Raw genomic sequence first — 25,195 nt, forward strand, 5'->3', positions numbered from 1 at the left:
GCTGGGGATTTCTTTCATGGAAGGCTTTACAGAACAGGCTAGACCAGTCTTGAGAGCCAAGTCTGTCCTTTCCTAAGCAGAAGGTGAACAGGTTGATCTTTGGGGGTTGGAGTTGATGATCTCTGGTGGTCTCTTCCAACCCCTGCAATTCTGTTAACTTGTGAATCTTTCAAGTCATCTTCATCCCTCTTTCTTCAAATCTAAGCATTCGCCTTTCTGAACCACTGACTGGCTTAAGCCTTCTTGGAAGGCTGAAAAAGGCTATTCCCAGGTATTCTGAGCTGTTTGGTGAGGCAGGTGGCACTTTTTGGTTAGATGCTATTTGTCATTTTTAGCCATTCCTTAGAAAACTAACAAATCCCAAATCAAACAGAGATCTCTGAAAGGGAAAAGATGTTACAATTCAACTTTGTCCTGGTTAAGGAGGGGAAGAAAGCAAATTGGGTATTAAATGGAATAATGGTTCCTTCCCTACCTTCACTGGGAATCCACCAACAGTTAGATGTTGATGTGATGGCTTTCAACTCTCCATACTGGCTTCCAGGGTGCAGCAAACTGGAAACCTGCTGGGTGAGCAGAAGTCTCTTGGTGCTCAGCTTTGGTTCCTAAGGAGAAAAAAAAATAAAAAGAATCATAAAATTCTGAATTTGAAAAACAACTTGTAATGAAAAGTACAAGTTTAAGTTCCTTTCTTTTCCCCAGCAAGAAAACAGGTATATTCCTTGAGTGTCTTAGGTAGCTTGTGGAGGTCTGTTGTTGTGCTAATGGAGACACAGACTTTCTGTTTCTGTCCTTCTTTAAAAAAATATGGTGTGAAATACCTGAATAGCTTGCAAATGGCAAGGAGGTAAGTAAATAAATCCTTAAAAAGTATAGGAACTTTTTGTGATAGAACTTTACTTAGGCATCTAAATAAGCAGGTTTGGATTCTAAATTCTGACTAATTTTTACTTCTCAGAATCATAGAATCACAGAATGGTCTGGGTTGGAAGGGACCCCAGGGATCATAGAGTTCCACCCCGCCCCTGCTACAGGCAGGGCCACTAACCTCAAGGCCTGGATCTACACAAGGTTTCCCAGGGGCCCATCCAACCTGGCCTTGAACACTTCCAGGGATGGGGCATCCACCACCTCTCTGGGCAGCCTGTTCCAGCACCTCACCACTCTCTCTGTAAAAAACTTCTGCATAATATCTAATCTAAACCTTCCCTCCTTTAGCTTTAGTCCATTCACCCTTGTCCAGCCATTGTCTACCATTTTAAAAAGTTGATTCCCCTCCTGTTTGTATGCTCCCTTCAGGTACTGGAAGGCTGCAATGAGGTCCCCTGCAGCCTTCTCTTCTCCAGGCTGAAACGTGTGGCTGCTCTGCATGTTTTCAAAATTAAGCCAAATTATTATGAATTTTTGCTTTTCCAGTAAGGCTTCCAGATATTTCTCAGCATGTTCAAAATTCCAGTTGATGAAGCATAGCATATAGATTTTATCAGTGTTTTTTGAAGCTGACACCTTTTTATGTCAGGCATGTAGTGAATTCGCTCATTTGCTTGAGGTCATTAGTTGCACTGCAGTCCATCAGTGTTACTGCTTATAGATCAGTGACACAATAGACTGAAACGCCACAAGATTCTGGTCTGTCCTTGAGACAACATAATAACAATGACAAAGAAACATCTTGTTCTCTCTGTAATATGGCTATTACTATTTTTTCTTCCAGCACTTGTGATTTATAATGACCCTTGTGTAAAGCAGTCGAATCTGTCAGTCTTGAAAAGGTACCCATCGTGATGGGCCATCATTTCTGAGACTGAATTTTTGGAAAGACTGTGTGATAGAGAAAGGTGTAGAACATCTTTTGGGACAGATTTCAGTCATTGTAGTTTGAATGTAGACATTGATGATTACCTGTCCTTCACTAAACAGACACTGTAATAACTTCAAATGGCGTTTTACATGTTTGAGCCATCATTAAAAACAGCAAACCACTTTCAGATCAAAATTCCACCTCCAACATTCACGTTTGATTGGGTGCTGTTGACAAGTGTTCTTGAGCTGATGATGAGAAAGCTATGCACTTTCACTGAATTGAAAGATGAGGTGTGTGTATCTTTTGAGGTATTATTATTCACTTATCCTAATCTGGTACCCACTTGATCAGCTGAAGTCAGATTCAGTTGTAAGTTATAGACCCTTTAGAGACAGGGAGTTGAAACTATGGTGTCTTTACATTGATTCTACTCCTGTACAATTACCATTATACTCCACTGATGATGATGAACTCCCTCATGACATGTTTCACCTTGGCTTGAACAGAAAACTGCTCACAGCAAAACTCTGGCATACAGAAACCTTCAGGGCATAGCAGAGAATAGTGGTGGCTGCTCCTGGTGTCCTGGAACATACCTGCAGGAAATGGGTTTTCCCCATGACCGAGTAACAGTATCCATTCTCGAGCAGGAGCACAGGAGATGTGGGAGAGCTTCTCAAGTTCCCTGTCTCTTTTCTTGCCTCTAACTGAGCACAGTTCACAGGTATGTTCCCTTTTCTTCTGGGGTTTGCCCTGACGTACAAAATGGCCCAATAAACTGAAGATGAAGATACATGACCATGCCATAGTCCTCAGTGTTTCCTAGAGCAAGCTTGGCTTACCAGAGGAAGGGAACAGCTCCATTTTAAGGGGAAGTTCAGTGTTCCCCTTAGTACGAGGTTTATTGTGCTTTGTAGTTCAGTGTTCGTTTTGGAGACAGTGCAGCTGCTCATCTCTCTGAGAACTGAGCTGTGTCTTAGGAGTACAGTTCAGCCCACATTTTAAGTTTGTCATTTTTATTTAACTATTTCTTAGACTTCAGGCAGTTGCAATCACCAACCTTTCTGTGATATGTTCATGAGATGTGTTTCAGAAAACAAGTTTCCAACCACCCTCCCTTGTGGTCTGAAGAGCCCAGGCATCCCACAGATAAGCCCAGACATCCCATTAGATAAGCCTTGTGTACTCAAAATGCATGAACACACAAGAGATGCAAAGGTGTCTGCTAATGGCATCTTCAATTCTGACCTGAATGTGTGGTGTGAGTGTGCTGGAAGAGAGAGATGGATGTGATTGCCTCCGCTTTTGCACAGGTTTTTTTCCTTTATATCTCAGCTTGGTGCTCACCTCCACAATTCAGCCTTTCCATTCATTTGTTCAATCACTGTACTGATTAGAAAAGCCCGAGGTTAATGGTTTTTCTTTCCCTTTTTCCCCCTCCTTCCCCTGTACCTCTTCTATAAACAATACTTAAAATGGGACCTCTTCCAGCACAGGTTTGTTCCCAGTCAAACTGGCTTTGAAGGTCAGTTGAACTACAGATGGCCTGTCCGCTGTCTCTCTATCAGCCTCCGTTGCCAGTGCTGGCTGGGCTGTTCTGACCTTCCCATGTGTCTGACTTGCCTCCTCTCTCTGTCCTTGTGACTTACAGGTTGGGCAGGTCTTCTTGCCACAGCCCTTGCATGATGAAATGTCCCCCTCCCTTCCCTGCTCTCCTGTGGCAATTTCTGAGAAGCAATGAAAATGGGGGAAAAAAAGAGGAAAAAAAACAAGATAGCAAAGGACAAGTTTTGCTACAGAAATCTTTTAGCTCAATGCTGTATCTTTTAAGGAGGGACCTTTGCTGTTTGCAAAGCCTTGCTATCATAAATTGCCACTACTTAATTTCAGACAAGTGCTCTCATGGTCTGACGAAGTTGCTATAGAAGAAAATATGTTTTACTCAGAAAGCATCGGAATATTTCTTAAAACACAGCTGAGTTCCTTTCACCTTCTTTAAGAAGAAAAGCAATCTGTGTCTTTAACAAATGTGTTGGGGCATTTACTACCTCCTGTGCTCTCGGCCTGTTTGCTCTTCCCTGAGTCTTGTGTCTCATTGTATTTTTTTTTTCCTTTTTGAGTTGAATTTCGGTGTATTTAGTTAACCAGTTTCTGTGGACCTGTGGATCAGGAGAAAAAAGAGAACACAGCAGGTTTTTAACTTTTCTCATGCACTTTTACTTAAGGTATGTCTCACAGGGAATGAAGTTGATGTGATTCTGCATTTTCCCCTCCCTTACATTCATTACCTTTTGCAAGGAATCTACTGCAAAGGAAATCCAGATTGTTAAACTCTGCCAAGTCAGGAGGATCAAGGATAGACATTTTCATAGAATCATAGAATGTGTAAGGTTGGAAGGGACCTTTCGAGGTCATCTAGTCCAACCCCCTGCAGTAAGCAGGGACATCTTCACTAGATCAGGTTGCTCAGAGCCCCACCGAGCCTGACCTTGAATATCTCCAGGGATGGGGCCTCCACTATGTCTCTGGGCAACCTATTCCAGTGATCTACCACCCTCATATTGAACAACTTTTTCCTAATATCCTACCTAAATCTCCCCTTTTTGAGTTTAAAACCATTACTCTTCATCGTACTGCTACATGCCCTCACGAACAGTTCTTCCCCAGCTTTCCTATAGGCACCTTTCAGTTACTGGAAGGCCGCTATAAGTTTCCCCCCAGAGCCTTCTCCAAGCTGAAGAAGCCCAACTCTCTCAGCCTGTCTTCATAGGAGAGGTGCTGCAGCCCTTTGATCATTTTTGTGGCACTCTTCTTGACATGTTCCATCAGGTCCATGTCCTTCTTGTGTTGAGGGCTCCATAGCTGGACACAGCACTCCAGGTGAGGTCACACCAGAGCAGAGTAGAGGGGCAGAATCACCTCTCTCTCTCTGCTGCCCACACTTTTGATGCAGCCCAGGATGCGGTTGGCCTTCTGGGCTGCAGATGCACATTGGTGGCTCATGTCTCATTTAATACAGTTCTAAATGATTTAAGGTAGAAGGTAACTACAAATCACCCTGCACATCCTTAACCTGTGACAACCATTTTACAATGACTGCATTCGTACTGATGCAACATTCATCCAACACATATGCATGAAAAACTTCTTATGCACAGAATAACAACTCAAGGGCAAGCTGAGCAATGACTTTCTGATCCAAATCTAACCCCCTTCTTTATTTTTTCCCAGTGTTTCTTCGCTCACAGAATAACGTAAGATGGAAGGGAAGTCTTTTGGTTCAACCCCCCTGCTCTAAGCAGAGTGATCTAGACCAGCTTGATAAGGGCCTTACCCAGTTATGTTGTGAGTGTCTTGATGAGTGGACATTTCACAATCTGTTCCAGTGTTTGACCACCATAACATATTGAAAAGTTTTCCCTGAGTATCCAGTCGGAATTTCCCTTGTTTCAGAATCAAATCTCACCTCTCACTGTACGCCTCCGAGAAGAATTTGGCTCCATCTTCTCTGTAGCATGGGAGACGTGCAGCCCGCAGGCTGTTTCCCAAAGGCTTAGTCCAAAACCTAACGAGTCATTAGAAAAACCCCAGTTGACTTCACTGAGCTCTGGAGCAAACCTCCACCACAGGACTAGGATCGGGCATTCTTATTTGGCTGTAGCAAAGGTCTCGGTTCACCTGCCATTCTTGCATGGGTGAGTACTGAGGACTGAGGAGATCCTCTTGACATTTAGAGCTGTTTGGCTATAAGCCAGAGGTGGTTGAAATTCCTGTTAGTCCAGAGAATCAGGACATTGGCCTGAACATATTGCTGTGCTGATGCGTTTGACCGTGTTACTTCTGACAAAAGCTGGCTTGTGTCTTGTCATTTTAAAGGATAATTAGAATGATTTCAGACTCGGACACACCTGTCGTGAGCATGAGTGTTCTGTCCATACTCAGCAGTCCCTGTCACTACCAGCGTGCTGTGAGCTCTGCTGGGGACATTGGGGGGGTGGGTCAGCGTGGTCCCTGCTCTGGTTCCCACCTGACCTGTGTGGTTCTGCCTGCCCGCAAAGCAGTGGCACCATGGCCAGACATGTGCATTGCTCGCTCACTGCTCACAGGAGGCAATATTGTGCCCTTTGGGGGATTGTTGTGTGTGCACTGACTGTAATCCAGATCTGATAATGGCACAAGGCACCTTTGAGCTATCATGAAGGTCAGAGAGAGAAAAGAACAAAAGCAGACTCATTTTCATTAGCTGCTGTCTTTTTGGGTTTGTTTTTTTTTTAACCTTAAACAATCTGCACATTATTTCCTGTTTAAAACTACAAAGTTCAGCAGCAAAATACATCTCATCCGCCTGTGGCGTGGGAGGTGTTGATGTCCCCTGCCCACAGCTGTCACTTACACCCACTCTTGCCTTGCAAATTGCCTCCTGTCAAGTGAGCTCACAGAAATACCAGCGGTGTTGCATATGCTGGGGTTTGCGCGATGTATTTCTGCATCGCTGCTGCTCGTCTTGCAGAAATCCTTCTTGGTCCCAGCTGTTACTTTCAGGAATGACAAGTAGGTTTCTGTAAATGCATCAAATTTATTCTGAACGTGGACGTAACACTTCATCAAAAGACGGTGAAAAGGCAAGAAACCCGTAGCAAGACATATCCCAGCCTGCACGGAAGCTGGTCCTTGTCAGCGTGGAGAGACTTTAAGTGATGGAGGAGGGAAAATAGCAAGATAAAAGTTTCATAAAAATTCTTTTTTGCTTGCTCATCCTGTGCTCTGTGTGAGAGGATACTGTAGCTCCAGGATTTGGGAGGGAGTGATGGAGAAGGGGGTTGAACCGCTTACTGCAACTGTAAACTTGCTGCTTGCACAGCGGTGAACTGAAAGGCCACATTTTGGGTACTTGCTGCAGCGGAGTCTGTTGGCAATACAGAATTTGTTTACTAAACAGGGAATGTAATTGAAACGTCCCTTTTGGGTTAATGAAAATATAAAACAGCTTTCCAGAGTAGACTGAGACCTTTAATTTAATTATCTGCGAGCCTCATAGATTAAAAGTATTCTTTCATCCATTCCTGGCAGCCTGAAGTAGATGAATAACTGAAATTCAAAGAAAAACCTTATGAAAAGGAAACCTGGCAGATGAAAGAGCAAAGGGCCAAACCATTTGTAAAAGGATTTATCTCCACTGAGATGTCCGTTGTCTTTACGACAACTAATTATATGTGAAAACTATTAAAGATTTGGAAACTGTGATACCTATTAAAGGGGCCAGGGGTCCCCATCACCTGCAGGAAAAACAAGCTGGTCTGTCTTTGAAATGTTGTTTGCTGTGTATCAAAGGGGTTACTCTTTGAGGGCATGTTGCAAGCAGCTCCCTTAAGTACCTGAGCAGTTGCCAGAAAACTGGCAGAAGCTGTCACACAGGTAGTGTGGAACTTGCCTCCCCATTATTTGCAGAATCAAACCTTCAGACTGCAGGTCCACCCTAAAGCAAAGGCCTGGGGCAATGTTGCCCCACCACTGCAGAGGCAGCCAGAAGCAGGAGGAGCTAAGGCATGTCTTCAGAGCAGTGGGGTTTGGTGCGTCCCAAGGCTGCGTGAACCATCTCCATGTAGCTGCTGAAATACAGCAGCTGATCTCTGCACTTGTGGTCCACCATCACATCTGCCTGGAGCATCTCCCCTATGATGAAAGGGCTGAGTGAGCTGGGACTGTTCAGCCTAGAGAAGACTAATGGGGGACCTTATTAATGTTTATAAATATCTTAAGTATGGGATGCAGGGGGAAATGGCCAAGCCCTTTTCAGTGGTCTGTGGAGACAGGACAAGGGGCAATGGCTGCAAGTTAGAGCACAGGAAGTTCTGCACCAACATGTGGACGAACTTTTTCCCAATGAGGGTGGTGGAGTCTCCATCTCTGGAGGCATCCAAGACCCGTCTGGATGCCTATCTGTGCAATATGAGCTAGGGAGCTGCTTTGGCAGGGGGGTTGGACCTGATGATCTCTCGAGGTCCCTTCCAACCCCTAAGATTCTATGATCACCTTTACACCTGTACTCTGCACTGTGCGTGTTGCAGCGGCGCTTGTTACATCAGCAGAGACCATGGTGTCCCTACAGAAACACAGCGGAAGCCTGTGGCTGAGCAAGACACGAACACGGGCCTCCCCTGGTGTGATCCCAAGCCCAGCCATCATATTGCTGGACACAAAAAAGCTTCGTTTCATCCCTTCTATACATGATAGATTTTCTGACTTAGGAGAAACAAAACAGGGAGGTGCAGACAGCAAAAACCAGGGTTTGCCTTTCATGGGCTGAACGTGCAAGGAGCAAACAGGTTTGTAAGTAGCAGAAAGGATGCTTCACCACACATGGGGGTTATTTGGTTAAATATGTTCTCTTTTCAGGTTTGTACCTGAAGACTTTGATCTAGAGGCACAGTGTGTCTAGAAAAGAAAAGATCATAAACATTTACAGCTTCGTTAACTTGAAGGGGAATTCCGCCCAGGAGAGTAAGCAGTGACCTCACCTGAGATGAGATATGATGGAGAGGGGACACTGGTACCTGTTGCTCAGAGTTACCTGAACAGCACCCAGAAGACACTGATTTATTTTATTGGTGGTGGGAAGTTAGAGGAGCACTGATTTTTCTTTCCTCTCGTTCCTCTAGCTAGACTTCATCTAACACTTTAGACATTGAAATTGGGTTGAGTTTGAAAAAAAATTTAGAGCAGATGGTGATTTTATTTGTCTGCAACACAGATCAGTGCACTTTGTACGTGTGTAAGTGGGAACTGGAGCTAGGAAAGTGTTGTGCAAGTGCCAGAATTCTGCAAAATTCTGGCTATGAAGCTGGCCTGAGTCATCATCTGTAGTGGTGTCTCTAAAATGTATCGCAAACAATACTTGAATTTACTGTTACAGAAGTATTTAATATTATCTTTATATGTCATATTTTAAAACCTTTAAAACTTGAACAAATCCTTCGCATAGCTGCCTGTAAGCAACATGGGGTTTTGCTTTTGTTTTGTAATTTGCTATTACACTCATGCTTGATATGACACCTGCTTCACCTGGATTCATTTCCCGTGCTGATTTGCTCCGAACGTGCCCTGCAGCAGGCCAACGGTGTGTTTGCAGCCTCTCTTCTTCCTTTGTAAGGTTTGCTATTGCCATTTGCAGGACACCTTCCAGAAGTGCCAACTGCCTGTCGAACAGCACGGCATCAGCTGTTAAAGCCTAATCCAAACCCCAACAACATCAGGGAACAGCAATGCAATTCAGGGTTTTTAAGGAAAGGCAGTATCTTTTATTAGATCAGCTGTTATGGTTGGAAAAAAGCAGACAAGCTTTCAGGCACACAAATCCTCCTTCAGGTCTGAAATAGCAGCAGTATTGCTTACACCAGCATTCCTTAGCAGTGAGACAGCAACGGTCCCAGCAAGGTTTAAAAAATGTGATTAAAAGTGTGTGCATTGCATGGCCCTTCTCACTTCTGTCAGGACACGGACAGATGCTGGTCTCCTCTCATTCCTTACAAACAGGGGATGCATCCTACAAGGAGAGGTAGTATAAAGTCACTGATGCTTGAGAAAGAGTCTTCAGTACCTTATGACCGAGCCACATCTTCCCCACAGTCACTGGGCTTTTGATTGAGACAAAGCTGTAGGCTTTGCTGTGCAGGTGGTAACCACATCCATGCTGGTGGACCAGTTCTGGCTCCTGATGTTTATGGCTGTCCAGCAAACAGTCATGGTACCAGCTGGCAAAAGGAATTTATTCCTTTCTTGTGGTTGCTATACAAGGAATGGTGTTTCCCAAAGTTTCTGGAGTCACAGTTGACTGACCAGCCACTTAATAACAAAGCTTGTAGTTGACAATGCTACAGAGGCAGGATGGTTCTGCAGAAAAGCTGTGAGCAGCTGCCCATAGTCTTTGGATTGCCACAGAATAGAAAATTATGAAGTAACAGCCCGGTCTGCTGCCTGTTTGCTCCTCCAGATCTGAACATCCTGCTTTTTCATCCTATGACAGACTTCGTATTTGTCTTCCTCTTTATTTTCTGGAAGCCTTCAGAAGTATGTATTAAAATCTTGGAATTAAAGAACGCAGGCAGGTGCTCAAAAATTAAATGTTAACGTTAACCATAACATTTTATTAACTGTTAACATTAACTGTAACATTTATTTCTGTATTCCCACGCTAGGACCTGGGGTGTTAGCTGTAGTGAAGAATTGGGGCAGTAAGAAGCTGAGGATGCTTTTTGTTCATGTGATTATTTCCATGGTACATGGGCTGCAAGAACTCGGGGTTGGGTTTGTTTCTGGAGTGTATTAATAGGTGTCTTAATCACATGGCTTCTCTATTCAGCCCCACTTGAAAGGAAAGGTTGCATGGTGAGAAACTGTCCCACAAGAAAACTGTAAATAAGTATTGATGCTTCTGAAGAGATTAAAAGGATGAACTGCGTACGGCTTTAAGTTGATTAACACAGAGACATGAACAACCAGTGAGCAAGTAATGCTGGAATTGGGAATATGATTGTTGGAAAAGCTTAAATCAGAAGGAAAAATACCTCTTAAGAACTTTGCAAGCCAAAAACCTGAGTTGAAAGTCTGCTTTGGGCATTGGTGCTGTAGTACAAGCTATCTTACAACTGTCTTGTCCTTCAAAGTTTAGAAATTTGTGGGATCCTGTCTTCATATAAAATACAAGTGTTTCAACTGTGGTTCTCAGTCAGACGTAAGGATCTGAATCACCGTTCCTGGCCGTGCCACTCCCAGTCTGGCCGGTCTTTGATCAATCCCTTTTATATGTTTCTCCATCCAGTGATGTGCTCAGTGCCACATGCCCAAGGCAAGTACGCTGGCATCATAAAACAACACAAACCAACAAAAGACTCTTTCCCTTTTAATAGAGAAGTCATGTAGACAACAAGGTTCTCTGGTGAATCTCAGAATTTTTTTCATTCCCTTTAGTACCCAGCTGAGATGTTCATTTTGAAAGCTTGGCTGGGAGTGTTCCTGTGCAACAGGGTTTCTTTTTCTTTATGTGCACCAAAAGGAAAGTGATGAGCTTGTCTGTGAAAGAGTTTTGTTCTTGCTTGAAACCAAGACCCTTTCATATTGCTGTCTATTTTAAGACACTTCTCTGCTGCCAGAGCAGAATAAGTAAAAACCAGGATCTGTACTTGGTCCCCATAACGATAATTGTGTACCCAGGTGGACTGCCACACACCTAACCTGCCAATTCCACATCTACAGCCAGTCAAGGGCTCTGATGCCCCAGTCTTTAGACATCTTCTACTGATGGTTTGAAATATGGATGCAGATCTGTCACTGAGTCAATGTTTCAGCTCAACCCCATGTTTATGTTGGAGCTTCTACAAACTGGCACTTGTAAAACTGGAGGAATGGTATGAAGGAAGGAAAAGCAATGAAGACGTGAACGTCTGGGGAAATAGCATCTGCTCCCGAATCACTATTTTTACTACCTGACACTCTGCTTTACCAGGCATGATTTTGCAGCTTTTTTCACTCACAAAAATAGAAACAGTGGCAGCAGTGTCCAACGCTCAGGTTAGTGTGCCAACTACACATGAATGGTGCACATTATAAATACACATTTACGGTCCTTCTATGCATACCACAGCTAAACAGCAGCCAGCTCTGCCTCCCAGCTCCTCCACTGCTGCATTTTGGAGCAGCCTGTAATGAGGGAGGGCTGCAAGGAGGGCTGGAAGTGGCTAATGGTAGTTGCAGATGGATTGCACTTCTCTGCTGCAGCTGGTTAAAAATTCAGGTGGGAGATATCAAACAGCCCAAAGAAGTAAAACTCTTCTTTGCTCTCTTTCAGGTACCAGGAGACAATGAGAAGCACTGGAAGCCAGTGGTAGTGGTCTTGACGGAGAAAGACCTCTTAATATATGAGAGCATGCCACGGATGAAGGAAGCTTGGTTCAGCCCTCTGCATACCTACCCCTTGCTAGCCACCAGGTACCTGTGCTTTTTTTTATTATGACCACTTCAGAAGAAGTGGGAACCGCTGAGTCAGCCAGGAACAGGTATAGCTGGTGCACAGCTGTATATCACATGTGAAATGTTGTGGTTTGAGAAGCAGATTCTTCTTCAGTGGGCCAGTGTGTGCAGCTTAAGTCCTCACTTCTCCTCTGTTTAAAGTTCTGGCCGAGGCTGATGGCCAGAAGCACACCAGAAGGATTATGGACGTGGCCATTTGGCCTGGACCCAGGGGCAGGAGTGCTGAACAGGCTGAGGGCTTGATCTCTTGAGATCTCTATCTCAGTGTGCAGGCCCGAGGGCTTGGCAGAAGCACTCAGATTTCCATCCACTTCTTCAGGCTGAAAGACAAGAAGTTGTGGCTCTGAGTTGGATGTGCTGGTGTGGCCGTTCTGCACCACCAGTTTGGGGCTTTTGGGGGACTTGGCCACTTAATTTCAGCACAACTTGTACTCCTTATCTGGGAAATGAATCCCTGGGTTTTTTAGGTTAAAATGGTGAGCTTGGAAGACACATTCTTGAATCTAGGTGGGAAATAACCATCTGCATTATTTCGAAGGTATCCATCAACAGTAATTCAGAGCGAGCTTTCCCATGGTTGCCTTTATGCAGTGGAAACTGTCTGTGCTTCTTGACATGAATCTTAATCACATTTCTCTGCCAATATGGTCAAAGGGCTTGAGAAAGAGCTGCTGTTCCATTGTTTTGGCCTTGCTACAGGCCTCTATTATACTGTTTGCAATGAATTCGCTTTCAAAAGGGCTGGTAGCACATGGCCAAAAGCAGTGGGTCTCTTACTGCACCTCCCATTAGTTAATTTTTGTTCTTGGCCTGTTAGTTCTGTCCTCAGATGAACTGAGGAGTTGCTGCTAATTTATTATATTTAAAAAAAATTCAAAATGGAAGTTGGTGAATTATGCTGATGGTTGTTTTGTCCCAGTCCATCTACCCGTGATGGAGCTTTCAGACTTCCTGGGAAGCTGGCTGCTGACCTCTGCTATCATAACATGAGTCTTTGCAGCTTGCAGCCTGCTGCACGTTGTGGCAGTCCCCAGTGAAAAAGGGTAAAGCCTTGGAGCCAGACACTGCGTCCAGGTGTGTCACTAAGGCCTTAGAGTTTGTGAAGCCAGAGGACCCCAGCAGAAGGTGATGCATCTCTTCTCCAGTGCTTCAGGGTGTCGTTTGTACATGCACCCAAGTTCTCCCTCAATGACTGGCAATTCTGCAGCACACCCTGCCCTCTCCTTCCCACACATCATGCCGTGTAAAGATGGCTCTTTGGTGGGCATCGCTAGTCCCCATCATCAGTGACCAGTGATTGTACTAAATCAGACAATTTTAATTAATTACTTTTGCTCAGGAATTCAGATTTGATAGCAGACTGGCTGGCCTTGGGTGGGGATAGTCATCTCCTTATTGGATAGGACTCTGTGTGAGTGGAAGAGAATTGGCCTTCAGGCTGCAGGAGAATGACAAATTGCTCAACACAGGCATCAGGCTGCTGAAGGGTCTTTATGGACTGGGAAGATAGTAAGAAAGAAGGGATGTGGTTTAGAAAGGACAAGCACAAAGTTCAGTGCTGGGGAATAATCAGCTGCACTGGTTTGGGTGGAGAACAAACGGCAAAGTAAGTTACTCTGCCAGGAAGCACCTGGTTGAAATTGCTTAAATCTGGAGTGTAACGTTGTTGGGAAAACAAAGACAGACCTCTTGGATTGTAGCAGAAGGGCTGAATGTTGAGATGTAGTAATCCAGCCTAAATACAAAACACGAGTAAAGCCTCAGGTGATACACCACCTTCATGTGAGGCATTGTGCTTCCAAAAAGATAATAGAGGGTCTAGAAGAAAGCAGTGCAAATGTAAGACTTAGAAAACACTGTCCGTAGGGGAATACTTAAGCAACCTGTGTTGTTTAATCTAGAGAAGTCCTTGAAAAACATGTCAATAGTTTTCAAGCAGAAAGATGAAAATGAGAAACCAGGACAGAGGAGCATGTTCTCCAGGTCTCTGTTGATACAATGGAATGTAGCTGTCTGCAATTGTGGCAGAGGGGGTTCAGGGTCCTGGGAAAAAATTGGTGTGAGGGTTAGATACTGGGTTAGATTCCTTAGGAAAGGTGTACAGTCTGTGTCGCAGGGGTCTTTGAGGGACGAGTAACACTGTAATCCTCAGGAACGTGTCGGCACACTGAGCCCTTCTTTGGGAAGCGAGATGTGCTGGCTGACCTCCTGAGAACCTGCCAGCCCCGTGTCTGTAATTTCTTACTAGTAGCTCTGTGAATATAACACCCAGGTCAAAAGACAGCAGATAACACAGAACCTGACATTCAGAATGGAGTTGCAGGCTGATAAATACATATAAATACGTGAATCCCCAAGGTGAGCAGATTGCCTAAACTGACAGATTCCCTAAATCATTACACCAAGTGTTTCAGGTGATTTTGATTAAAACCCTGCAGGATTCTGCTTTTATGATCTGTCACGCTGAGTACAGTTATACCAAAAAACCCACACAGGGTTTGCTGTTGGTATTGACTGCTGTGTTCATGCTCAGCCAGTGATTGCCCTCCTCGTGATGGGGTTTTTTTAAATCCCCTCTGCGCATTGATCAGTGCAATTTAGAACTTTTCACCTGGAAAGTTTGCAGACCACATGTTGTAATCTTGGCTGCTCCCGTCTTTCAGATTTTTATGAGTCCTTGGGAAAACATTTTTGCTTAGCTAATGCTTATTTGAAAAGCTGCTGAAACTGGAAAACTTCAGTGCCAGATACTGTACAGAGTCATGCTTAATCTACCCGAGACATAATGAGCAGAGAAAATTGGAAAGTGGTAGACGGATTACAATCTTCTTACAGTATCTGAACAGCAGAATTTCAACATGCCCTTTCTGTTTGTTGATAAGTTTACCTTCAACCTATGGATGCTATTAAGACCTAAAAATATTTTTCAGTCAGTCTTTCCTAGTTTTGTGTGGAATCTAAGTAATGGCTTGAAATAAAACCGAGATGGGGAGATTTAAGTTGCTCCTTTAAATCTCCGCATTAGGAGGCACAGCAGCTGGCTCGCAGCCCTGACTCCAAAGACCTTTCTGTCATAATCTCTGTTTCAGAGTTTTTCCTCTGCCTGAATATCAGTTCCTCCCTCTAGTGCAGGAATGGGGCTTAAATAAGTACATCTTAAACATTTGCAATCAAATTGCATTATCTATCTTAGCCAAATATGAAATGAAAAACATAAATATAATGAAGCAGCCCATCTTGGGCTCTGATTAGTAGCTTTTGTGTGAGGCAGAGGCCTGTCACCAGAAAGTATTAAAGCAGTTTGACAGTTAATGCCATGGAAAGGTAGTGAAGGAATTTGGGCACCAATTAGTTGTCTGTACAAGCAGAGAGGGGATAGGCAAGGAGCAGGGGGGTCCTTGAGCACACAGAAGCTGTGCACATTCTCCACTCATCTTCCTGGGGCAGTGAGCGTGGTTGTGGCTCCCGTGGGGCACGGCTTGGGTGAACTGAGAGCATGTGTCTGGGTTTCAAAGAGTACAGCCGTTCCCGATCTGGAGCAGGTTTCAAATGCTAAGTCAGGGCAAGGAGTGGTTTTGACGTAAGAAAGGCCCAATGTTAGTGGCTTTCTTCTGAGCAGAGCTGCATGACTGTTGTTGCGCTTGTATCACTCTTCTGAACTAAAGCTGAGCTGGGCAGCTGAACACTCAGTGTGAACGTCAGTGCTGGTTTTACTGTCCTTTCTGAAGAAGCCATGAGATTTTGCTGTTGCAGCAAATGGTTGAAACTCTTCTCATAGCGTTAGGATGAGACGCAGGTCCCCGTGTGTCTCATCCGGCACCAGCACTTCGCGTTGGATCGTACTCATCTTGTACCGCACATTGGCAAAGGATAGTGCCTAAAAAGGTCTCCAAAGCATAGAGAGACAAGGGAGAAATTACGGAAAATTAGGAGCGTGTCCGTGTCTCTCCGGAGCGTGCCAAGAGTTGCATTTGCAGCCGCCGCTGCTGCTGTCTGTGCGCCCTGCAACCGGACTCGATCGTCACCGACCTTCTCCTGCCCTCTTGTGGCTTTGGCTGCTCCAGGGAAGCGAGCTCGGGCTGCTGCGTGCTTGCAGGCATCACCTCCATTGACCCGAGCAGCCTTCAGGGACAGCGGATGAATATTTCAGAACTGGCCCAGGGGTGCCTTTCGGGCTCTGGGGTGCAGGGTGTACCATGGACACAACCTCCTCTGCAGTCAGAGTGACGGGAGGCAGAGGCAAGGGGAAGCCCTCTATGAAGTTTCTCAGACTATTCTTTTGCCTTTAAGGTGTATTTGCAGATCGGGTGAACACAGCTTTATGAAAGCCTGGGCATTCTTTGATTTGTACCCAGACACATCAGTGCTGACAGTTGACACAAAAAGGTTGTCAGATGTTCCCCAGCAAAGTTGTCTAGTTCATGCTTAACTGTATGATTATTCAAAGCATGGTCTGGAGTTGTATTTTTCGTCAGGATTTAGACAGTGTACAGTGAGAGTGAATTTTGAGAAGGCAGGTAGGAAACAAGGTTCATGTTAGCTGTGTACAAATACGTTGTGAAGTACGGTTTTGTTGTATTCATATGCTGAAAAAAACCCTAAAATGCCAGTGCGTTTTATGGAATGAAGCATGAGGACATGGAAGGGGAGTGGATTTGAAAGGAAATATAGCAATTGGAATCATCTGTCTGTCCCATATTCTGTATCATAAGTGTTAGAAGATCATTTTCAGCGCAGCTGATCAACACTGTATGAAGAAGCAATGACCCAAGGAGATGATGGGATAGTTTTCAGGCAGTGATTTTCTGGGTTGCTGTCTTGCAGCCCCTGGTAGCAGAAGGCAGCATGAGAACAGTGGCCCTGCCCGTGCCTGGGCACCAGCCAGGGACAGGCAGCTGCAGGAGTCACTGAAGATTTTGGTTCCTGGTCTCCTGCCGTACTTATCACGATGCAGCTTCCCCTCAGAGTTTGCAACTCCTCACGCCAAGTGAAAGCATATAAAGCTTTTGGGCTGTTTGCTTGCCACTGGCTCCCCAACTCCAAAATCTGTCCAGGGTGCAGTTTGGAGGCTTTGAGTATCAAAGCTGAATGGGGCGTTAACACAGCTCTTCTGGGAGCTTTTGGGGAAGGTGGTGGTGCTTCTGTGGAAGAGGTTTTTCTTCCCAGACCCAGGGCAGGACAGCTCTGCCAGCCACACTCTGTCCCTCTTGCCTCCTGGGGCCTCCTGGGAACATCAAATCAAGGTGGATGCTGGAAATCCAAAGAAAGTTGCCTGAGCATGAACAAATCTTGCAAACCTTCTAGTGGGGTGTGCAAGAGGAGGGTGTCTGTTCGGCACAGCGCACACGCCAGACGTAAGCAGGGACTGCCAGGGAACTGGGGAAAGCCTCAGGTGCAGTACACTGGTCAGGGCTTTGGTAACTGAGAAGCTGAAGTTGTCCTTTCTCTTTCCTCTCTGCTTTTTCCCCTGCCTTTTTCCCATCTCTGTTCTATGGCATCCTTCTACAGTGTCAGCTAACAGGCAACTATTCTTCCAGATGCAAAACAATAATTTGAGGGTGAATTAGCATTCAGTAGATAATTAGTATAATCTAATGGTTTATGCTTCAACAGAAGTATTCCACCACCACGTACACACTTTATAGCCTCACGTGAAGTACATTGGCTGCCTATGGAAAGGGAAGCAGGAGACATGGGACAGAAAGAAGGTTTTTCAGAAGAATGTCCCTAGTTTCATCTTGGGACTCCCTCAGAGGGTTGGTGCCTGGCTCTTAAAGTGACATGCTTCTCTGAATGACTCCTTTTGTCCAAGTCAGTGCCACGTCCCTGAGCAAATTCTGTATGCACTGCCCCCACTTCTGAGGGACAAAAACCAAACCAAACCAAAGGAGAATCTTCAGGAAGAATTAAATAGTATGAGGTATTGATTTCCTCACTCAAAAATCTTCTCTGAAATTAGCGTTTGCCCAGACAAACAAATCTCTCCCAGTCATGAGAGATCAGCTGGTGATGCCAGGGAAAATAAATGTTAATTGCAGCAAAACTGCAAGGGAATTTCAGATCACAGATAGCTGCAGCAGTTTGTGTTTTGCGGGTTTCTCGTGGGCAAAGTATGGACAAGACAGTACTTTGGCATCTGTGTATTTTACAGAACTTCTTACTTCGTCTGCCAGAAGTGATCATTGAGTTTGTCTGCAGGTATTTAAGCTTTATGGCAACTGCAGCCTGACAGTGGAAGTCAGAGTCAGCTGCCTCACCCGAGCGAGCACACGTGTCTGTGCCCGAAACTCCCATCACCACAGGCCAGTCAGTGATTTCTCATGAACTCTCATCCAAAGGGGTGTTTTCTACAGCTTATGAGGAATTAGGCCCTCTGGGTCATCCCCATCATCACCTGCATGTGCAGCCGCTTCATTACTCACTGCTTTGGACCTTCTGCAGAGTTATAGCTGTGTAATCTTTGCAGTTAAAGTGGTACTACTTAGTGCTACCTAAACTTCAGGCATTGAGGCAGCCTCCTTCTCTGGAAACATTCAGAACGCTGCCTGGATGAGTTCCTGTATGATTCAGCCTAGGTGACCCTGCTCATCTGACTAGATGATCTTTTGAGGTCCCTTCCAACTCCTATCGTTCTGTGATTCTGTGATGCTGTGATTCACTGTTCCACGTGTCACTAGGAGTCACTTTTGGCTCAAATACAGGGGAGATGAGAGCTCTTGTGCTCTCAGCTCCGTGCATTTAGGAACGTACAGAGCAGAGCTGTGCTCAGGTGGGGATTTTGGCACACTGGGCTTTGTCACCGTTATAATTCCCTGATGTGTTTGCAAATCCAATTGCAGGTTGGTCCATTCCGGCCCAGGAAAAGGCTCACCGCAGTCTGGGGTGGATTTGTCTTTCGCAACACGTACCGGTACAAGGCAAGGGATCGAAACCCACCTGTTCAGGACGGAGACCAGCCGAGACCTCTCACTGTGGACAAGGAGCATAGTGCAGGGCTGCCACAATTCTGCAGAGCTCATCACAGAAATCACCACGTGTGAGTAACAACTACGGCGCTGCACCTCCCTGTCTCCTCGTAACACTCACGAGTAGTTCAAGCTCCTGCTAGAGGTGTAGTCAGCCATACAGGGCTGTGTGTCACAGAGGAATGATCATCAGTGGTTTTTCCAGAAACCCACAGCAAAGAGTGTTTTTCTGAGACCTGAGAAACTCCCAGAACCCGGCAGGAGTTTCTCCTTAGAGGGAAATGTTGGAGGAGGACAAACACATTCACAAGTGTGAATTGGTCATTTATTCACCCAGCTCCACACACCTGGGTAAAAAGCTAGTCCAATAGTCACATTTTGACAGCGAGTCATTCCCCCCACACACCCCTGAACATGAGGGTGTCACTTCTCAGTGCTTCTCTACATGCAAAGTGAATGTGAGTAACAGCAGTTGGCTTCACAGGCCTGCTTGGCCAGGTAGCTGCTGGCTGGGATGGCTCTGGGCCTCTGAGGCTGCACGCTTCTTTTGAGTGCCCCCTGGATCTGTGTGTCCTTCCCGCACTGGCTCTCCACTTGACATGGCTGTTGAACTTTATCTCCACTTCTTGCCTAAAAATATGAGAGAAGGGGCCAATGCCCCAACCCACTCCATGATGCAGGGCAGCTCTGATTTTGCAAAGCCATTGGGTGCAGCCCCTTGCTGCCAAGCATGGGGACCCCTGCCCATCAGCTGTCAGCCCTGTGCCTCCCCAGGAGCTTAGCTGCTTTGCAAGGGCTTCCAATGTGCAATCAGTGAGGGTGTGGTGGGAACCACCCAAAGGGCACATCTATCTCCTCAGGCCCATGATGCTGACCATTTTCTCTCCAAGAGCAGGAGGGCATCAGCCCATACTTCTACCACAGTGTTTTTATCCCAGCACTGAGGTCCCTGCTTGGCAGAGCTGTTCACAGACACACAGGGCCAAAGAGATCTTGGGCTGTGAACACCTAAACTGAACGTTTTCACTTGGATCACAGCCTGTGTTTCTGAGCTGTGAGGAAGATGCAGCCTTTCTGCTGCTGTAGCTATTAAAATTATCTGGGCCCTTTTTCAATTACCACAGCACTAATGAGGACTCAGGAGTGTCTCCATCTTTGTCAAAATACTTCAGGGAAACCCTTCACAGCTTCTAATTTTGTTGTGCGTGGTGCGTTGTATTTATTGATTTTGGCTATGTAAGAAGAAGAGTAGCTGTGACTTAGGGTTTGGAAGGAGGAAACTTCAGCAGATTGTTTTTGTGCTGGCACGAAGCTGCAACATGAAGACCGCAGTGAAGAACCGAAAGGCCTGACAGCGGCACTGCTGCTGCGGAGCACAACGTCAGCCTGTGCGTTTACGCCGACAGAACAGGCGGCCTGCTCTTCTTTTCCCATATCTGCAGGTTTTCCAGTCGGAGCATGGTCAGCCCAGCGTTAGGAAAGGTCAGTTCACAGATTCACAGGTTCTCAGAACTGTCAGGGTTGGAAGGGACCTCCAGAGATCATTGGGTCCAACCCCCCTGCCAAAGCAGGCTCCCTAGGACAGGTTGCACAGGTTTCCCCAGGGTAGCGCTGGGATGGAATGTAGAACGCAGATAGCTGGAGGGAGCCAGGTGGAATCGGTTGCTTTTGAGAGTGTTCCAGAGAAAATTTTCTTTCCTTCTGCAGCTTGCACATACAAAAGCCAGGAGTGCCGTTTGACCATCCATTACGAACACGGATTCTCTCTTACGACTGAGTCGCAAGATGGTGCCTTCTCCAAGACCATTGCACAATATCCCTACGAAAAGCTGAAAATGTCCTCGGATGACGGGATACGGATGCTTTATTTAGATTTTGGAGGAAAGGATGGAGAAATTGTAAGTCCTGAGTTTCGCCTGTTACCTTCTCTTTGATACTCTTCCAGGCTGGGGCGGGGGTAGAGCAGCACTGCTAACAGCTGGCCAGCCCAGGTTCTAGTACCGCTACCGAGACACTGTGCTTTCTAGTACAGCATAGAGTCATAGAATGCGTTTGAAGGGACCTTTAGAGGTCATCTAGTCCAAAGCCCCTGCAGTAAGCAGGGACATCTTCACTAGATCAGGTGGCTCAGAGCCCCCGTGAAGCCCGACCTTGAATATCTCCAGGGATGGGGCCTCCACTATGTCTCTGGGCAGCCTGTTCCAGTGATCCACCACTGGAACATCCACAGTGAAGAACTTTTTCCTAATATCCAACCTGAATCTCTCCTTTTCGAATTTAAAACCATTACCCCTCATCCTGTTGCTACATGCCCTCGTGAACAGTTCTTCCCCAGATTTCCTATAGGCACCTTTCAGGTACCAGAAGGCCACTTGACGAGGCCTTTAGAATGAGGGCAGCTAAAAGGAGAGACAAAATGGTAAAACCCTGTAAAGAGGGATGAAAGATTTCTTACCATTAAGAACAAATTCTTCTCTACATATCCAGAATTAGAATTGCATATGTATCCATTTCACTTTTTAAATGATGGTGGGTGGAAGGACATAAGAAGAGATATTAATTCTAACATGGGGACTTGAGGTTATGACAAGAAGTTACACCTCAGACATTTTTGACCATCTAGTTGCAGAAAAAAATTGAAGACTGCAGAGTTAGCACTGACTGCCTGCTTACGCCTGCCTAAAAATAAGGTGCTTGTTCCTATGAGCAGTTCAGATGCCATGAGTTGTGCATGTAAACATGGTCTTTCCTGCCATATTTTTTCAGCAGTTCCTGAGCACATTGGGTGCTTAATTCTTCACCTCACTTCTGATCTGCAAACTTATTGTCAGGCTTTCACAAGGGGATTCGTAACTAGGTCTCAGTAAATTTTACAACTGGTAGAAAGGCAGATTGGGTTTGTTTTGTGAACCTTGTCTTGAATCCCTTGTCTGCACTGACAAGCCTGTCATGCTGGGCAAGCACGTGGTGAGATCATCTGAACCATGGGGGAAAAAAAAAATCCTGCTTCAGTCTCTGTCTGTGTGAACAGAGGAGCAACCATGCAGCATCAGCTGAAGGTGCAGTATCTTGGCTTCAGCTCTGCCCAATAGCAGATGCATTGGGGGTTGGACACAGCAGTCCCACCACCAGCCCTGGTGCAAGCTTGAAAAGACAGAGGGGTTGAACCTCTTGGAAAACTGTGTATAGCATCTGACTTGGTTTGATGCTGCTTCTTACCCAGGTGGACACAAGCCCAGAGGCACCGGCATCTCATCTGCTCTCAAGATGTTTATTACGTACTTTTAGTAACCTAAATATTTGCAGCTGTGTGCAAAGAAAACAAAATATCTTGTAATAAAGGGTGGTTATTAATAGAAGTCTGTTGAAAGGACCGTGCAGCAGTTAATCAAGTACTCTGTAAATGATTGCTCATTTGAGCTGTAATCTAATCACTCTCAACTTGATTTCTTTCTGTACTTTCAGCAGCTGGACCTTCATTCCTGTCCAAAACCAATCGTGTTCATCATTCATTCCTTCCTGTCGGCAAAGATTACAAGACTTGGCTTGGTGGCCTAAGTGGGATCCATCTGTTCCTTCAAAGAAAGACGGAATGACCACGCTAACCCGAAGTACAGGCAGCAGCAGCAACCTGTACCAGCCAGCAGCCTACGCCAGCGTGGCGTTCAGTGCTGGGCCTTGGTCATTTCTGCAGTCTTCCAAGGCCCAGGCTTCATTTTGATCAGCTAAAGAAGTGGCATGACAAGGAAAAGGGAGGATTTTATTGTAAAATTTGGGTTGTAAAATCCTGTATGAGACAGTAAAAGTGTGCAGTACCATACATTGTTTCAGAATCATAAATTGTGCCTATTTCAATGTACTTGTTTCTATAGAATAAGTAAAGGGCTAAGCAGAGAAGAGCAGGTGTTGGTTGTGATGCAAGCTCGAGGTTGGTTGAGTAAAAGGTCTCCAAACAAGATTGTCCCACCACCCATAAGTAAAGCATTTTTTCTGTGCCAACCTGGGTGCCACTTGCAGAAGATTTTTTTTTTCAGGGCACGATCAGAATCTGTTGCTTGAATACCCAGCAGAGCAAATATGCACCTCCAGAGCAATACAGCTGTGGTCAGTGAACAGCTGGAGCAGCCCAAGGGGCATTTTCAGATAAAATGATAGACATCTTGTGTAAGTTTTGGGTCTTGTGGACCCAAAGCCAGACTCACCACAGGGACATATTGAGAGCTGGCAGTCAGTGGGGCATCGGTAGGGACATCCTCAAGTTAACCTGAGCCCATGCTGGTGTGACCTAGGCTTCTGTCAGCACGTTTCCACAGCAGTTTTCCTATAGAAAGCTGTGCTGAGCTTCCTGTCCTACCCCAAGCTTGTCACACCCTTAGATCTGCCAAGGCTGGTTGTGTGTCTTGGTAAAAGAACAAATGTGAGAAAGGAGGAAAACATTATTATTATTATTATTTTAGTTTTGTAGATTAGATCAGAAAAGTTATTCAGGCAGCTCCACAGCAGCGAGGAAATGCTCCGGGGCAGGGACACGACCTGCACTGCCAGAAAAGGCTGGGAAATATTGCAAGCACTGCTCCTATAAGCATGACTTGGGAAGTCCAGGATCATTCCTTGCTGGTGAAATCTATGACCTTCACCTCCATACCTTTAACTTTCTAGTTCCTGGATTGCTATTTTTAAGTCAAAACATTTGGATCATGGAGTTTTGACCTTGTTCATGGTTACATTGGGCACGGTGCGGGTGGCAGGTGGGAACTCTGACCTTCTGTGCCAGAGGTGGTACACACAGATCACACCTGGAACTGCTAAATGGGTGGGAACAGAAAGAAGCAGAACAGGGACAACATTTTTCATGCTCTTGCTTTGTAAACAGAACCGCTTCATAGCTGGGGTGTTGTTTGCTTTTAGTTTTGCCCTAAATTCACACTCTGAAGGACAGGAACTGTAGGGGAAGTAATAAATCCAAAGTCTGTAGAAGTTTACTTGTCATATTACACCACTTCTTTTACTCTTGAGAAAGGATACAAGGTTCAACTTAATGTGATTTAGCTGGCAAAGAGGAAACACCACAGTTGTGTTCCATGTTGTTTTTAAGCCAAGTCTTAGCGTTAAGCATAAGTCATGCTGTTTATTCACAGAATTTCTTTGTGGTGGTTTCCATAGATATCTTAATCATTGAAACTAATTAAAAAATTAAGGTGATGGGCTGAATTTGCAAATACTGAAAACGATCACTGAAGAGCAATAGCTAGAGCACCATTTGGAAGAGCAGCCTCGCTCCCAGCACCTTCTGCCAGTCAGAGCAAGCCGGGGGGGGGCTTTCACCTAGCTGCCAAGTTTGGTTTTAGTGTCACAGTACTTGCACTTGAAAATTAATTCCTCATGTAAATTCACCAGGTAGGAGAGAGCAGGTTACGTAACTTACCCATAGTTTCCGATAGAGATTTCTCATTTAGCTGCCCCACATACCCTTCTGCTGCAGTTCCTTGGGTCTCCTTTGGCTTGGAAGCTTCTAGAATGTCTTCAGAGAAGCTGAGAGCAGTCGGTACGCTGGGGGACTGAATCTTTGACTATGAACTCACATTGCATCGTCACGTAAAACGTGTTTAACTTGTTTCTAACAAGTGATTCAGGACACTTTTATTGCTGTTCCAAAGTCTAACTTAAAAATCTGGACACAGGCTCCTATAAAAGTTCCAGTTTCAAGTGAAAACTTGCGTACTGTGGGGTAGGTTAAATACGTATGTAAACTATACTGCACTATTTCCTTATTCCTTTAACACAAATCACTGGAATGTCATACTTAACATGTACGTGCATTGTAAATACTACAAACCCCTATATTAGTACCAACAATTAAATGACACAGTATGTTATCTATCTAAGGTGCTCAGTACTATATGAAGTATAAGTGAATAACTAAACAGTTTGCAAAGAAAATTCATATTATATATATTTATAGAAAAATGATAATACAGATGCTATTTCTTCATTTTCAGATTTTGAACTGATTCATATTTGGATGGGATAGACAAATGAAATATGGACCTACTCCACATTTATAAGAGTATAGTGAATATTTATATTTTAGAGGAAAAGAATATATTTAATAAAGTCATTTATTGGACTTTTGTGAGGTGAGCTTACTTTGTACCCAAACAAGTTGTTTGGAAAGCTGTCCTTTGGTTTTGGGATGGGGAAAAGCACATCTTCAAACTCAGTCATTCTGTTAAGAATTCAGTTACGTGAGAGAACTAGACATCATATCGATGGAATGACCTTAACAAATGTCAAATTCAAAGTGTTAACGTGCTGTCAGTGGCACTGGTGCTTTCCATGGGGTGAGCTTGGTGTGCAGGTGGTAGCAGTGCTGTTGGGGCCTAAGTATGCAGCACTTTTC

At 45.1% G+C, this 25,195-nt stretch overlaps 1 protein-coding gene across 3 annotated transcripts in view; it reads left to right on the forward strand.

Annotated features, from left to right (window-relative positions):
• Positions 1–24,922, forward strand: part of SNTB1 (syntrophin beta 1) — a 114,906-nt gene extending 89,984 nt beyond the window's left edge. Inside the window, exons 4-7 of one of the 3 annotated variants that reach the window (XM_084280048.1) lie at positions 11,649–11,788; positions 18,670–18,866; positions 20,503–20,693; positions 24,795–24,922. In XM_084280048.1, the coding sequence (XP_084136174.1) occupies positions 11,649–11,788; positions 18,670–18,866; positions 20,503–20,693; positions 24,795–24,806 (540 nt within the window). In that variant the 3' untranslated portion in view covers positions 24,807–24,922. Of the gene's footprint in view, positions 1–11,648; positions 11,789–18,669; positions 18,867–20,237; positions 20,278–20,502; positions 20,694–22,260; positions 22,609–24,794 lie in introns of those variants that run through there. The other 2 variants (XM_084280047.1, XM_084280049.1) reach the window with 2 other exon arrangements.
• The last annotated feature ends 273 nt before the right edge of the window (positions 24,923–25,195 follow it).

Source organism: Gallinula chloropus (assembly GCF_964237585.1).
Source record: "Gallinula chloropus genome assembly, chromosome: 2".
Classification (NCBI taxonomy): Eukaryota; Metazoa; Chordata; class Aves; order Gruiformes; family Rallidae; genus Gallinula; species Gallinula chloropus.